Below are 17111 nucleotides of genomic sequence, written 5' to 3'. Positions count from 1 at the left end.
TGGCTGTCTTAAATATGGCTCCCAATCAGAGACAAATAATGACATCTGTCTCTGATTGAGAACCATTCAGGCAACCATAGACACAGCTAGACACCTACACTAAACACAAACCCATCTACTCTACTTAACCCCCTAAACCATACAACCACCCTAGACAATACAAAACCACATACCTTCCCCATGTCACACCCTGACCTAACTAAAATAATAAAGGAAACAAAGAATACTAAGGCCAGGGCGTGACATTATTTCAATTATAATTCACTGTATCACAATTCCAGTGGGTCAGAAGTTTACATACACTAAGTTGACTGTGCCTTTAAACAGCTTGGAAAATTCCAGAAAATTATGTCATGGCTTTAGAAGCTTCTGATAGGCTAATTGACATAATTTGAGTCATTTGAAGGTGCACCTGTGGATGTATTTCAAGGCCTTACCATCAAACTCGGTGCCTCTTTGCTTGACATCATGGGAAAATCAAAAGAAATCAGCCAAGACCTCCACAAGTCTGGTTCATCCTTGGGAGCAATTTCCAAACGCCTGAAGGTACCACGTTCATCTGTACAAACAATAGTATGCAAGTATAAACACCATGGGACCACGCAGCCATCATACAGCTCAGGAAGGAGACACATTCTGTCTCCTAGATATGAACGTACTTTGGTGCGAAAAGTGAAAATCAATCCCAGAACAACAGCAAAGGACCTTGTGAAGATGCTGGAGGAAACGGGTACAAAAGTATCTATATCCACAGTAAAACGAGTCCTATATCGACATAACCTGAAAGGCCGCTCAGCAAGGAAGAAGCCACTGCTCCAAAACCGCCATAAAAATACCAGACTACGGTTTGCAACTGCACATGGGGACAAAGATCGTACTTTTTGGAGAAATGTCCTCTGGTCTGATGAAACAAAAATAGAACTGTTTGGCCATAATGACCATCGTTATGTTTGGAGGAAAAAGGGGGAGGCTTGCAAGCCGAAGAACACCATCCCAACCGTGAAGCATGGGGGTGGCATCATCATGTTGTGGGGATGCTTTGCTGCAGGAGGGTCTGGTGCACTTCACAAATAGATGGCATCATGAGGCAGGAAAATGATGTAGATATATTGAAGCAACATCTCAAGACATCAGTCAGGAAGTTAAATGTTGGTCGCAAATGGGTCTTCCAACTGGACAATGACCCCAAGCATACTTCCAAAGTTGTGGCAAAATGGCTTAAGGACAACGAAGTCAACGTATTGGAGTGGCCATCACAAAGCCCTGACCTCAATCCCATAGAAAATTTGTGGGCAGAACTGAAAAAGTGTGTGCGAGCAAGGAGGCCTACAAACCAGACTCAGTTACACCAGCTCTGTCAGGAGGAATGGCCAAACATTCACCCAACTTATTGTGGAAAGCTTGTAGAAAGCTACCTAAAACGTTTGACCCAAGTTAAACAATTTAAAGGCATTGCTACCAAATACTAATTGAGTGTATGTAAACTTCTGACCCACTGGGAATGTGATGAAAGAAATAAAAGCTGAAATAAACAATTCTCTCTACAATTATTCTGACATTTCACATTCTTAAAATAAAGTGGTGATCCTCACTGACCTAAGACAGGAGTTGTTACTTGGATTAAATGTCAGGAATTGTGAAAAACTGAGTTTAAATGTATTTGGCTAAGGTGTATGTATACTTCCAACTTCAACTGTACGCACAAACTCTACCAAACCGTTTCGACTGGGAGCATGTGGACGCCTTTAGTTTCTTGCTTGTTGAAGTTAGCTATGGTTCGACTTCATCTATGAGATTGTGGTGTGTGACACTATGGTGTTTGTGTGTGAGATTGGGGTGTGTGCGAAGGAGTGGTTGGTCGAGTCAGGTGGGCTCACCACACAGTCCATGTGATTTGCATATCACAGTTATTGTTTTAATGATCTACTGACAGCTATGAAGAATCTGGCTTCCCACCAAAATCTAGGAAAAACAAGATGAAGAAAAGATTGTTCTGCCTCGGTGACAGGGGGTATGGACTTTGTTCTGTGTCCGTTAGACAGCCAGAATCAACACACACACACACACCTTTGTGCTCCTACTGTTTGTAGGCCTCCCACTGCCAGCTCAAAGACACACCTTTTTTAGTTCTCCACTCTCCACACCATGGACACGTGACTAGGAACAAAAGACCTTTGACTGACTGAATTAGTGTAACAGTAAAACTGCCTGCCACCTGTCCTCTTTACAATCAATACTTATACATCGTAATGGACTTATGGCAGACAGACCAAGCCTACTCTAAGATACTGCCGAAAGATACTCCCCAATACCTGTATGGTCTTCATGGAACCAGATACTGACCAATACCTGTATGGTCTTCATGGAACCAGGTACTGACCAATACCTGTATGGTCTTCATGGAACCAGGTACTGACCAATACCTGTATGGTCTTCCTGAGACCGAGGACCATGAATAGTCAACAGTACCACTTCCCATTTTTAAGTGCTTTGCTCAAGGGCACAATCGACAGATTTTTCACTTAGTTTCTATCTCACCAGAGAAATAACAACCTGTATCCAGCACTGCACCTTACAACTGGGCTGCATCTCAATCACATGTTAATGGTCACATTCACATGGTTAGCAGATGTTAATGGTCACATACACATGGTTAGCAGATGTTAATGGTCACATACACATGGTTAGCAGATGTCAATGGTCACATACACATGGTTAGCAGATGTCAATGGTCACATACAACATGGTTAGCAGATGTTAATGGTCACATACAACATGGTTAGCAGATGTTAATGGTCACATACACATGGTTAGCAGATGTTAATGGTCACATTCACATGGTTAGCAGATGTTAATGGTCACATACAACATGGTTAGCAGATGTTAATGGTCACATACACACGGTTAGCAGATGTTAATGGTCACATACACACGGTTAGCAGATGTTAATGGTCACATTCACACGGTTAGCAGATGTTAATGGTCACATACACACGGTTAGCAGATGTTAATGGTCACATACACATGGTTAGCAGATGTTAATGGTCACATACACACGGTTAGCAGATGTTAATGGTCACATTCACACGGTTAGCAGATGTTAATGGTCACATTCACATGGTTAGCAGATGTTAATGGTCACATTCACACGGTTAGCAGATGTTAATGGTCACATTCACATGGTTAGCAGATGTTAATGGTCACATTCACACGGTTAGCAGATGTTAATGGTCACATACACATGGTTAGCAGATGTTAATGGTCACATACAACATGGTTAGCAGACGTTAATGGTCACGTACAACATGGTTAGCAGACGTTAATGGTCACGTACAACATGGTTAGCAGACGTTAATGGTCACGTACAACATGGTTAGCAGACGTTAATGGTCACGTACAACATGGTTAGCAGACGTTAATGGTCACGTACAACATGGTTAGCAGACGTTAATGGTCACGTACAACATGGTTAGCAGATGTTAATGGTCACATTCACATGGTTAGCAGATGTTAATGGTCACGTACAACATGGTTAGCAGACGTTAATGGTCACGTACAACATGGTTAGCAGACGTTAATGGTCACGTACAACATGGTTAGCAGACGTTAATGGTCACGTACAACATGGTTAGCAGATGTTAATGGTCACATTCACATGGTTAGCAGATGTTAATGGTCACATTCACATGGTTAGCAGACGTTAATGGTCACATTCAGACGTTAATGGTCACGTTCACATGGTTAGCAGACGTTAATGGTCACGTACAACATGGTTAGCAGACGTTAATGGTCACGTTCACATGGTTAGCAGACGTTAATGGTCACGTTCACATGGTTAGCAGACGTTAATGGTCACGTTCACATGGTTAGCAGACGTTAATGGTCACGTACAACATGGTTAGCAGACGTTAATGGTCACGTACAACATGGTTAGCAGACGTTAATGGTCACGTACAACATGGTTAGCAGATGTTAATGGTCACATTCACATGGTTAGCAGACGTTAATGGTCACATTCAGACGTTAATGGTCACGTTCACATGGTTAGCAGACGTTAATGGTCACGTACAACATGGTTAGCAGACGTTAATGGTCACGTACAACATGGTTAGCAGACGTTAATGGTCACGTACAACATGGTTAGCAGACGTTAATGGTCACGTACAACATGGTTAGCAGACGTTAATGGTCACGTACAACATGGTTAGCAGACGTTAATGGTCACGTACAACATGGTTAGCAGACGTTAATGGTCACGTACAACATGGTTAGCAGACGTTAATGGTCACGTACAACATGGTTAGCAGACGTTAATGGTCACGTACAACATGGTTAGCAGACGTTAATGGTCACGTACAACATGGTTAGCAGACGTTAATGGTCACGTACAACATGGTTAGCAGACGTTAATGGTCACGTACAACATGGTTAGCAGACGTTAATGGTCACGTACAACATGGTTAGCAGACGTTAATGGTCACGTACAACATGGTTAGCAGACGTTAATGGTCACGTACAACATGGTTAGCAGACGTTAATGGTCACGTACAACATGGTTAGCAGACGTTAATGGTCACGTACAACATGGTTAGCAGACGTTAATGGTCACGTACAACATGGTTAGCAGACGTTAATGGTCACGTTCACATGGTTAGCAGACGTTAATGGTCACGTTCACATGGTTAGCAGACGTTAATGGTCACGTTCACATGGTTAGCAGACGTTAATGGTCACGTTCACATGGTTAGCAGACGTTAATGGTCACGTTCACATGGTTAGCAGACGTTAATGGTCACGTTCACATGGTTAGCAGACGTTAATGGTCACGTTCACATGGTTAGCAGACGTTAATGGTCACGTACAACATGGTTAGCAGACGTTAATGGTCACGTACAACATGGTTAGCAGACGTTAATGGTCACGTACAACATGGTTAGCAGACGTTAATGGTCACGTACAACATGGTTAGCAGACGTTAATGGTCACGTACAACATGGTTAGCAGACGTTAATGGTCACGTACAACATGGTTAGCAGACGTTAATGGTCACGTACAACATGGTTAGCAGACGTTAATGGTCACGTACAACATGGTTAGCAGACGTTAATGGTCACGTACAACATGGTTAGCAGACGTTAATGGTCACGTACAACATGGTTAGCAGACGTTAATGGTCACGTACAACATGGTTAGCAGACGTTAATGGTCACGTACAACATGGTTAGCAGACGTTAATGGTCACGTACAACATGGTTAGCAGACGTTAATGGTCACGTACAACATGGTTAGCAGACGTTAATGGTCACGTACAACATGGTTAGCAGACGTTAATGGTCACGTACAACATGGTTAGCAGACGTTAATGGTCACGTACAACATGGTTAGCAGACGTTAATGGTCACGTACAACATGGTTAGCAGACGTTAATGGTCACGTACAACATGGTTAGCAGACGTTAATGGTCACGTACAACATGGTTAGCAGACGTTAATGGTCACGTACAACATGGTTAGCAGACGTTAATGGTCACGTACAACATGGTTAGCAGACGTTAATGCGAGAGTAGCAAAATGCTTGTGCTTCTAGTTCCAACAGTGCAGTAATATCTAACAAATAATCTAACAATTCCCCAACAACTACCTAATACACACATCTAAAGGGGTGAATGAGAATATGTACATATAAATATATGGATGAGCGATGGCTGAGCGGCATAGGCAAGGTGCAGTAGATGGTATACAATACAGTATATACATGTGATATGAGTAATGTAAACATTATTAAAGTGACTAGGCTGCATCTCAATAGTCTAAAATGACTTAATTTGCACTGAAAATGGTGTCACTCTGCAATAGGTCGTAGTTGGCCACCCCTGGTTTAAACATGTTACCATGGTGTCACTCTGCAATAGGTCGTAGTTGGCCACCCCTGGTTTAAACATGTTACCATGGTGTCACTCTGCAATAGGTCGTAGTTGGCCACCCCTGGTCTAAATATGTTACAATTGTGTCACTCTGCAATAGATCCTAGTTGGCCACCCCTGGTCTGAAAATGGTGGTTCTGCAGTAAGTCCTAGTTGGCCACCCCTGGTCTGAAAATGGTGGTTCTGCAGTAAGTCCTAGTTGGCCACCCCTGGTCTAAATATAGGGTAGGGTTCACTGGTTCTGGAATAGAACAAGGTTGAAGTGGGGAAAGGGGATACCTAGTCAGTTGCACAACTGAATGCATTCAACCGAAATGTGTCTTCCACATTTTACCCAACCCCCCGGCGGGCTGCCTTAATCGTCGACCGGGTAGAAGTTGTTGTGCCGGTTCTCGCTCAAATTCAATTTGAAATTCAAATTTGAATTTTCTCTAACAGTTGGTGAACACACATCACAACAGTTGTTAATCTGTCTCTGGGTGTTGAGTGTGAAGCACATCCATATATGTATTTGAATGAATGACAGTTGTACTCAGCATCTACAGACATCCAGCGTCCGCTGAGGGAATCATTTCAGGTCTCCCTCTCCATTCCCCAGCCTCTCTCACTGTAGACCGTCTTTAGTTTTATTTTGTTGTTCTGCCAACATTCAACTTTGAGTTTGGTCATTTTGCCAACCGTCAGCAGGAAAGTATGAAACTTTGCTGGAAAACCCTGCTGGTTTCAAAAAAGAAAATACATATTTTTAACTGTGTTTTTAACAGTGTATCCTCTCTCTCTAATTTGGTTGTGTGTGCGGCAGGAAAGTAGAGCTAACCACAGTTTGACCATGAGGCAGTGCTGTCTGCCCGTCCCATCCTGGAACTATGCTTTAGGTTTTGTTCTCTCTCTCCAGGCTGGTTCTCCTATGAACTTCACACGACCTTTACTGTTCACGTAGGAACTTGGTCTAAACCAGGGGGTACCAGTCATTCATATTATAAAACCATGAGACATTGATACATGGATGTACATAATAACAGCACATCGTTTCCAGTTCATTTGACCCTGTTTCTGTTGGTGGTGGTTACAGTGTTGTTGTTGAACTCCCAATCTCACCCATTGCCCCCCCCCGCACCCACCCCTGGCCTGCAAACCCTTTCTGTGCTGTTTGACTGCCCCGCCCCTGCTTAAACCAAAGAGCCACAACTCCAGGCTGATCTCTATCCATGCCCCTCTCTTTCTCCATCTCTCTCATCTCTCTATCCCTCTTGCCAGCCCTCTCTCATCCATCTCTATCCCTCTGTCTCTGTCTCTGTCTCTGTCTCTCATATCCTTCTCTACATCCCCCTCTCTCTTTCTCCATCTTTCTCTCTCATCTCTCTATCCCTCTCGCCATCCATCTCTCTATCCGTCTGTCTCTCTCTCATATCCCTCTCTAATCCCCCTCTCTCTCTATCCCTCTGTCTCTCTAGGAGTTGATTCCTCTCATCCTGTGTACGGCGTGTCTCCACCCAGAGCCGAAAGAGAGAGACCAGCTCCTTCACATCCTCTTCAATCTCATCAAGAGACCTGACGACGAACAGAGGTGTCGGTTTTTATACCTAGCTGTTATCTCTGTGTTTCTAGGCTGATGATCATAGATGATCTTGATGGAGTGTGTGTATTAACTACAGGTTGTGTCTGTGTCTATAGGCAGGTGATCCTAACAGGTTGTGTCTGTGTCTCTATAGGCAGGTGATCCTAACCGGTTGTGTCTGTGTCTCTATAGGCAGGTGATCCTAACAGGTTGTGTCTGTGTCTCTATAGGCAGGTGATCCTAACAGGTAGTGTCTGTGTCTCTATAGGCAGGTGATCCTAACAGGTTGTGTCTATAGGCAGGTGATCCTAACAGGTTGTGTCTATAGGCAGGTGATCCTAACAGGTTGTGTCTATAGGCAGGTGATCCTAACAGGTTGTGTCTGTGTCTCTATAGGCAGGTGATCCTAACAGGTAGTGTCTGTGTCTCTATAGGCAGGTGATCCTAACAGGTTGTGTCTGTGTCTCTATAGGCAGGTGATCCTAACAGGTTGTGTCTGTGTCTCTATAGGCAGGTGATCCTAACAGGTTGTGTCTGTGTCTCTATAGGCAGGTGATCCTAACAGGTTGTGTCTGTGTCTCTATAGGCAGGTGATCCTAACAGGTAGTGTCTGTGTCTCTATAGGCAGGTGATCCTAACAGGTTGTGTCTGTGTCTCTATAGGCAGGTGATCCTAACAGGTTGTGTCTGTGTCTCTATAGGCAGGTGATCCTAACAGGTAGTGTCTGTGTCTCTATAGGCAGGTGATCCTAACAGGTTGTGTCTGTGTCTCTATAGGCAGGTGATCCTAACAGGTTGTGTCTGTGTCTCTATAGGCAGGTGATCCTAACAGGTTGTGTCTGTGTCTCTATAGGCAGGTGATCCTAACAGGTAGTGTCTATAGGCAGGTGATCCTAACAGGTCGTGTCTATAGGCAGGTGATCCTAACAGGTTGTGTCTGTAGGCAGGTGATCCTAACAGGTTGTCTCTATAGGCAGGTGATCCTAACAGGTTGTGTCTATAGGCAGGTGATCCTAACAGGTTGTGTCTATAGGCAGGTGATCCTAACAGCTTGTGTCTATAGGCAGGTGATCCTAACAGCTTGTGTCTATAGGCAGGTGTTCCTAACAGCTAGTGTCTATAGGCAGGTGTTCCTAACAGCTAGTGTCTATAGGCAGGTGATCCTAACAGCTCGTGTCTATAGGCAGGTGATCCTAACAGGTTGTGTCTATAGGCAGGTGATCCTAACAGGTTGTGTCTGTGTCTCTATAGGTAGATTATCCTAACAGGTTGTGTCTATAGGCAGGTGATCCTAACAGGTCGTGTCTATAGGCAGGTGATCCTAACAGGTTGTGTCTATAGGCAGGTGATCCTAACAGGTTGTCTCTATAGGCAGGTGTTCCTAACAGGTTGTGTCTATAGGCAGGTGATCCTAACAGCTAGTGTCTATAGGCAGGTGATCCTAACAGGTTGTGTCTATAGGCAGGTGATCCTAACAGGTTGTGTCTATAGGCAGGTGTTCCTAACAGGTTGTGTCTATAGGCAGGTGATCCTAACAGCTTGTGTCTATAGGCAGGTGATCCTAACAGCTAGTGTCTATAGGCAGGTGATCCTAACAGGTTGTGTCTCTATAGGCAGGTGATCCTAACAGGTTGTGTCTATAGGCAGGTGTTCCTAACAGGTTGTCTCTATAGGCAGGTGATCCTAACAGGTTGTGTCTATAGGCAGGTGATCCTAACAGGTTGTGTCTATAGGCAGGTGATCCTAACAGGTTGTGTCTATAGGCAGGTGATCCTAACAGGTTGTGTCTATAGGCAGGTGATCCTAACAGCTAGTGTCTATAGGCAGGTGATCCTAACAGGTTGTGTCTATAGGCAGGTGATCCTAACAGGTTGTGTCTATAGGCAGGTGTTCCTAACAGGTTGTGTCTGTGTCTCTATAGGTAGATTATCCTAACAGGTTGTGTCTATAGGCAGGTGATCCTAACAGGTCCTGTCTGTAGGCAGGTGATCCTAACAGGTTGTGTCTATAGGCAGGTGATCCTAACAGGTTGTGTCTGTGTCTCTATAGGCAGGTGATCCTAACAGGTTGTGTCTATAGGCAGGTGATCCTAACAGGTTGTGTCTATAGGCAGGTGATCCTAACAGGTTGTGTCTGTGTCTCTATAGGTAGATTATCCTAACAGGTTGTGTCTATAGGCAGGTGATCCTAACAGGTTGTGTCTGTGTCTCTATAGGTAGATTATCCTAACAGGTTGTGTCTATAGGCAGGTGATCCTAACAGGTTGTGTCTGTGTCTCTATAGGCAGGTGATCCTAACAGCTTGTGTCTATAGGCAGGTGATCCTAACAGCTAGTGTCTATAGGCAGGTGATCCTAACAGGTTGTGTCTGTGTCTCTATAGGCAGGTGATCCTAACAGCTTGTGTCTATAGGCAGGTGATCCTAACAGCTAGTGTCTATAGGCAGGTGATCCTAACAGGTTGTGTCTGTGTCTCTATAGGCAGGTGATCCTAACAGGTTGTGTCTATAGGCAGGTGATCCTAACAGGTTGTCTCTATAGGCAGGTGATCCTAACAGGTTGTGTCTATAGGCAGGTGATCCTAACAGGTTGTGTCTATAGGCAGGTGATCCTAACAGGTTGTGTCTATAGGCAGGTGATCCTAACAGGTTGTGTCTATAGGCAGGTGATCCTAACAGGTAGTGTCTATAGGCAGGTGATCCTAACAGGTTGTGTCTATAGGCAGGTGTTCCTAACAGGTTGTGTCTATAGGCAGGTGATCCTAACAGGTTGTGTCTGTGTCTCTATAGGCAGGTGATCCTAACAGGTTGTGTCTATAGGCAGGTGATCCTAACAGGTTGTGTCTATAGGCAGGTGTTCCTAACAGGTTGTGTCTATAGGCAGGTGATCCTAACAGGTTGTCTCTATAGGCAGGTGTTCCTAACAGGTTGTGTCTATAGGCAGGTGATCCTAACAGGTTGTGTCTGTAGGCAGGTGATCCTAACAGGTTGTGTCTGTAGGCAGGTGATCCTAACAGGTTGTGTCTGTGTCTCTATAGGCAGGTGATCCTAACAGGTTGTGTCTGTGTCTCTATAGGCAGGTGATCCTAACAGGTTGTGTCTATAGGCAGGTGATCCTAACAGGTTGTGTCTATAGGCAGGTGATCCTAACAGGTTGTGTCTATAGGCAGGTGATCCTAACAGGTTGTGTCTGTGTCTCTATAGGCAGGTGATCCTAACAGGTTGTGTCTGTAGGCAGGTGATCCTAACAGGTCCTGTCTGTAGGCAGGTGATCCTAACAGGTTGTGTCTATAGGCAGGTGATCCTAACAGGTTGTGTCTGTGTCTCTATAGGCAGGTGATCCTAACAGGTTGTGTCTATAGGCAGGTGATCCTAACAGGTTGTGTCTATAGGCAGGTGATCCTAACAGGTTGTGTCTGTGTCTCTATAGGTAGATTATCCTAACAGGTTGTGTCTATAGGCAGGTGATCCTAACAGGTTGTGTCTGTGTCTCTATAGGTAGATTATCCTAACAGGTTGTGTCTATAGGCAGGTGATCCTAACAGGTTGTGTCTGTGTCTCTATAGGCAGGTGATCCTAACAGCTTGTGTCTATAGGCAGGTGATCCTAACAGCTAGTGTCTATAGGCAGGTGATCCTAACAGGTTGTGTCTGTGTCTCTATAGGCAGGTGATCCTAACAGCTTGTGTCTATAGGCAGGTGATCCTAACAGCTAGTGTCTATAGGCAGGTGATCCTAACAGGTTGTGTCTGTGTCTCTATAGGCAGGTGATCCTAACAGGTTGTGTCTATAGGCAGGTGATCCTAACAGGTTGTCTCTATAGGCAGGTGATCCTAACAGGTTGTGTCTATAGGCAGGTGATCCTAACAGGTTGTGTCTATAGGCAGGTGATCCTAACAGGTTGTCTCTATAGGCAGGTGATCCTAACAGGTTGTGTCTATAGGCAGGTGATCCTAACAGGTTGTGTCTATAGGCAGGTGTTCCTAACAGGTTGTGTCTATAGGCAGGTGATCCTAACAGGTTGTCTCTATAGGCAGGTGTTCCTAACAGGTTGTGTCTATAGGCAGGTGATCCTAACAGGTTGTGTCTGTAGGCAGGTGATCCTAACAGGTTGTGTCTGTAGGCAGGTGATCCTAACAGGTTGTGTCTGTAGGCAGGTGATCCTAACAGGTTGTGTCTGTGTCTCTATAGGCAGGTGATCCTAACAGGTTGTGTCTATAGGCAGGTGATCCTAACAGGTTGTGTCTATAGGCAGGTGATCCTAACAGGTTGTGTCTGTAGGCAGGTGATCCTAACAGGTTGTGTCTGTGTCTCTATAGGCAGGTGATCCTAACAGGTTGTGTCTGTAGGCAGGTGATCCTAACAGGTTGTGTCTCTATAGGTAGATTATCCTAACAGGTTGTGTCTGTAGGCAGGCGATCCTAACAGCTCGTGTCTATAGGCAGGTGATCCTAACAGGTCGTGTCTGTAGGCAGGTGATCCTAACAGGTTGTGTCTCTATAGGTAGATTATCCTAACAGGTTGTGTCTGTAGGCAGGCGATCCTAACAGCTCGTGTCTATAGGCAGGTGATCCTAACAGGTCGTGTCTGTGTCTCTATAGGCAGGTGATCCTAACAGGTTGTGTCTATAGGCAGGTGATCCTAACAGCTAGTGTCTATAGGCAGGTGATCCTAACAGCTCGTGTCTATAGGCAGGTGATCCTAACAGCTCGTGTCTATAGGCAGGTGATCCTAACAGGTTGTGTCTATAGGCAGGTGATCCTAACAGGTTGTGTCTATAGGCAGGTGATCCTAACAGGTTGTGTCTATAGGCAGGTGATCCTAACAGGTCGCGTCTGTAGGCAGGTGATCCTAACAGGTCGCGTCTGTAGGCAGGTGATCTTAACAGGTTGTGTCTGTGTCTCTATAGGCAGGTGATCCTAACAGGTTGTGTCTATAGGCAGGTGATCCTAACAGGTTGTGTCTATAGGCAGGTGATCCTAACAGGTTGTGTCTATAGGCAGGTGATCCTAACAGGTCGCGTCTGTAGGCAGGTGATCCTAACAGGTCGTGTCTGTAGGCAGGTGATCTTAACAGCTTGTCTCTATAGGCAGGTGAACCTAACAGCTTGTGTCTGTGTCTCTATAGGCAGGTGATCCTAACAGCTTGTGTCTGTCTCTATAGGCAGGTGATCCTAACAGGTTGTGTCTATAGGCAGGTGATCCTAACAGGTTGTGTCTATAGGCAGGTGATCCTAACAGGTCGTGTCTGTAGGCAGGTGATCTTAACAGCTTGTCTCTATAGGCAGGTGAACCTAACAGCTTGTGTCTGTGTCTCTATAGGCAGGTGATCCTAACAGCTTGTGTCTGTCTCTATAGGCAGGTGATCCTAACAGGTTGTGTCTGTGTCTCTATAGGCAGGTGATCCTAACAGCTTGTGTCTGTCTCTATAGGCAGGTGATCCTAACAGCTTGTGTCTGTCTCTATAGGCAGGTGATCCTAACAGGTTGTGTCTATAGGCAGGTGATCCTAACAGCTTGTGTCTGTATGTCTACAGGCGGATGATCCTAACAGGTTGTGTGGCGTTTGCCAGACATGTTGGACCTACCAGAGTTGAGGCTGAACTCCTACCACAATGCTGGGAACAGGTATCTACTCCTTCCTCCTTTTCTCTCTCTTTCTCTCCTTTTCTTCCTGAATATATTCTTCATTTAGTTGGAACACCATTATTTTTGTCTTACTGAGATTTACTTTTAGGGCCCAAGTCTGAAAGAATCTGTGCAGAATATCTAGTTGCTGCTGTAGGCCCTCCTTGGTTGGGGATAGAAGCACCAGATCATCATCAACAGTAGACATTTGACTTCAGATTGTAGTAGGGTTAGGTTGGGTGCTGCAGACTTTTCTAGTGCCCTGGCCAATTTGTTGATATATATGTTGAAGAGGCTGAATATTGCTAAATATTTTTTGCTCATATGATTTGAAAAACGAATCATCAGGAGTAGGCAGCGCCATAAGTAAGTGAGTAAACTGAGATATATGACTAAGGAGTTCATCAGGGCAATTTTTCCATAAATAGACAGGTATTTACCTCTCCATGGTTGCAGGATCTTGTCTATTTTTACAAGTTTTCTATTGAAATTCATTGTGGAGAGCTTATTTATATATTTTGTGATATGAATACCGAGTATGTCTACTTCACCATCAGCCCATTTTATAGGTAAGCTGCAAGGTAATGTAAAAGTTGTATTTTTTAAGGATCCAATACGTAGTATTGTACACTCATAATTAGGTTTTAGTCCAGAAAGTACAGAAAAGTTATCTAAATCTTTAATGAGACATTGCTGGGATCAAGCTTGCGGACTTAACATAAAACTTGAGTCATCGGCATACATGGACACCTTTGTTTTTAAGCCTTGGATTTCTAATCCTCTAATGTTGTTATTGGATCTGATTTTAATAGCTAGCATTTCAATGGCCATAACGAATAGATATGGTGACAGCGGACACCCTTGTTTAAATCTTCTGTACAATTCAAAACTCTCTGAGAAGTAGCCGTTATTTACTATTTTACACCTGTACTATACATTTATTTTTACCCATTTTATAAGAGAATTACCGAAATTGAAATAATCCAGGCATTTATAAATAAAATCCAGTATTACTTTATCAAATGCCTTTTCAAAATCCGCTATAAATACCATTCCTGGCTTCTTATATGTTTCATGATGTTCTATTATTTCTAGTAGTTGTCGTATATTATCTCCAATGTATCGTCCATGTAAAAAAACCTGTCTGATCAGGATGAACAATACCTGGTAAAACTATTTTAATTCTGAGCGCTATGCATTTTGCTAGTATTTTTGCATCACAACATTGAAGTGTAAGGGGTCTCCAGTTTTTTAGATAGACCGGGTCTTTATATTTGCCATCTGGGTCTTGTTTTAATAATAGAGAAATCAGACCTTCCTGCTGAGTACCTGACAGACTACCATTTCTATAGGAGTAGTTAAAACAATCTAACAATGGAGCTTTTAGTATATAAAAAAATCCTTGATATACCTCTACCAGTATGCCATCAGGCCCTTGAGTTTTTCCAGACTAAAAGGATTTAATAGCCTCAAAGTTCTTCCTCTGTAATTTGGCCTTTGCACTGATCTTTCTGTACATTTCTTTAAAAAAAATGTTTTTATATTATTTGGAAATAATTCCTTACCGTAATCTTCATTCAGTGGGAGAGGATGAGACGGAAAAGAACATCTGCCTAAAATAATTAGCTTCCTCTTAAAATATCATCCGGAGAATCATAGATGACTCCGTCTTCAGTAACGAGTTTCTGAAAATTATTTTTGTTCGCGTTCCTGTATTGGAGATTCAGGAAGAATTTTGTGCATTTTTCTCCATATTCCATCCAGTTTGCTTTATTTTTGTAATAGATTACATTAGATCGTTCTTGAATAAGTTCCTCAAGTTCTTTTTGTTTTTCCTCTAACTTAATTTGTATCTCTGTAGTATCGTTTTTATTGCTATCTACCTGTACTATTAGTTCATGGATTTCCCTTGTTAGTCTTGTTTCTTTAGCCAGAAACTGCTTTTTTATTATTGATGAATATTGAATTGAATGACCCCTGAAGGTACATTTTTAAAGGTATCCCAAACAATAAGGGGATTTTCTGAACCTATATTATACTGGAAAAATTCAGTTATAAATGATTTTGTCTTAGTTAAAAATATGTTGTCCTCCAGTAAACTTTGATTAAATGTCCAATATCCCTGTCCACGTGGAAAATCTATAAGAGTTATGTGAAGGCCAATTAGATGATGATCCGATCGCATTCTGTCTCTTATTAAAACATTTTTAACCTTTGATGAAAGAGACAAGAAAGTAGTCAAGACGACTAGCTTGATTAAGTCTCCATGTATATCTCACTAGGTCAGGGTTTTTTAGTCTCCAAATATCCGCTATTTCTAATGTGTCCATAATATTTGTGATTTCCATAAGGGCACGGTGATGATAGTTTGTGGAGTGATTACCTTTACGGTCCATTGAGGTACTTAACACTGTGTTATAGTCTCCTACCATAATGATTAGATAATTTGTTGCCTGTAAATTCAATAATTGGTATAAATGTTTTCGAAGAAGTGTGGATCATCCTGATTTGGACCATATAGATTAATGAGCCAAATCTCTTTTTCGTCCGCTTTCATATTCAAAAGGATCCACCTTCCTTGCAAAATATTCCTGATTATTTGCACATTCAGATCAACATTTTTGTTAGTTAATATCATCACACCCTTTGAGTTCCTTTGTCCACGACAGAAAATTATTTCACCACCCCATTCCTTTTTCCACGCAACTTCATCTAAGGATGTAGAGTGAGTTTCCTGTAAACAGTATATGTTATATTCCTTTTCTTTTAGCCACATAAAGACTGATCTTCTTTTTTATAATCTGCCAAACCATTACAATTATAACTAGCTATACTAATTTCACCCCTTACCGTAACTAGATACTATTCTCAGGCTAAATTCACCATAATTAGTGCTTGTAAAGTTACTGCCATCAGAGGTATTATGAAGATCAAAACTAGAGCTTTCAAATGTCTGATATTTAGAATTCAAGAAATAGGTTCTAGCAATATTTGTTTTATTCCCTTGCCTGTTTGCCTGTGAGCCAATGCCACAGATGTTAGAAAATTGAGACAAATTATGTGTGTAACAAATCTGAGTAGGTTGATGTATGATATTGGATATGATATAATGAGAGTGTGTATGATGTCTGTATAAGAGTAAGACATGCCAATTTGCATGTTTGAGTGTCTATGTGTGTAACATGTAGTGCTTATAGCATTAATATGCATAATTGTAATCCATATTGTAACACCATCATAGTTGCATCATAATTACCTTTAAAATAATTGAAAAACACATCCCTGCATTTCCATAGCAATTGACGTTTCACATGATCATGAACGAGACCTTGCATTGCTCTAGAGACGGCTTCACTACAGTACAAATGTATTCCGTACAATATGTTAGTATTCCCCAATGCCCCTGTTTTGATATCTTCCCCTTGCTTGTTGTAAATATATATAAACTTGTAGACAAATACATAAAAAAGATAGACAAACAATTAACACATTAAATTATAAAACAGTTCTCGACAATAGAGGGAGAGAAGAGAAGAGAGCAAGATCAGGTGTGTGTATGTATAAGTCCGTATGTGTAAGCAAGCATGTAGTTGAGTACGTGTGTGTGTGTGTTCATATCCACTTCATAATGTTCAGATAATTTAAACAGTTCCCATACCTTTTTTTTCGTAACCTGAAGTCCCTGTAGAATTTAGTACAGCCACGGTGTTATGGAGCTGTCTCGGAATAGCTGTCCATCTATAAAGAGTTGGTCCACATTGATAAAGGCATGCTTACCATCCATCCTTTGTTGTCTTTGTACCGGATACAGTCTCTTACGATGTTCATTTATCTCATTTGGAAATTGGTCATTGAGACCGAATTTGGTCCCTTTTAAGCTCCCTTCTTCTGCTTTTGATCAGCTCCTTTTGTTGGTAGTGTTTACATTTTGCGATGATAGGTCGGGGACCCTTGGTCTTGTCGCTCCGTGCTCCAAGTCTGTGTACTCGGTGGAAAGCCACCTTGTTTA

The 17111-nt window shown here is 42.7% G+C and overlaps 1 protein-coding gene across 1 annotated transcript in view; it reads left to right on the top strand.

Annotated features, from left to right (window-relative positions):
• The window catches only part of LOC120050575 (RAB11-binding protein RELCH homolog), a 68309-nt gene that overhangs the window by 25326 nt on the left and 25872 nt on the right, over positions 1-17111 (top strand). The window contains exons 11-12 of the mRNA XM_038997166.1: positions 7378-7490; positions 13012-13102. Of these exons, the coding sequence (XP_038853094.1) occupies positions 7378-7490; positions 13012-13102 (204 nt within the window). The remainder of the gene's footprint in view (positions 1-7377; positions 7491-13011; positions 13103-17111) is intronic.

This window comes from Salvelinus namaycush, chromosome 7, assembly GCF_016432855.1.
Source record: "Salvelinus namaycush isolate Seneca chromosome 7, SaNama_1.0, whole genome shotgun sequence".
NCBI classification, from domain to species: Eukaryota; Metazoa; Chordata; class Actinopteri; order Salmoniformes; family Salmonidae; genus Salvelinus; species Salvelinus namaycush.
The sequence above is the reverse complement of the archived record's forward strand: the minus strand, read 5'-3'. Positions and strand labels throughout refer to the sequence as shown.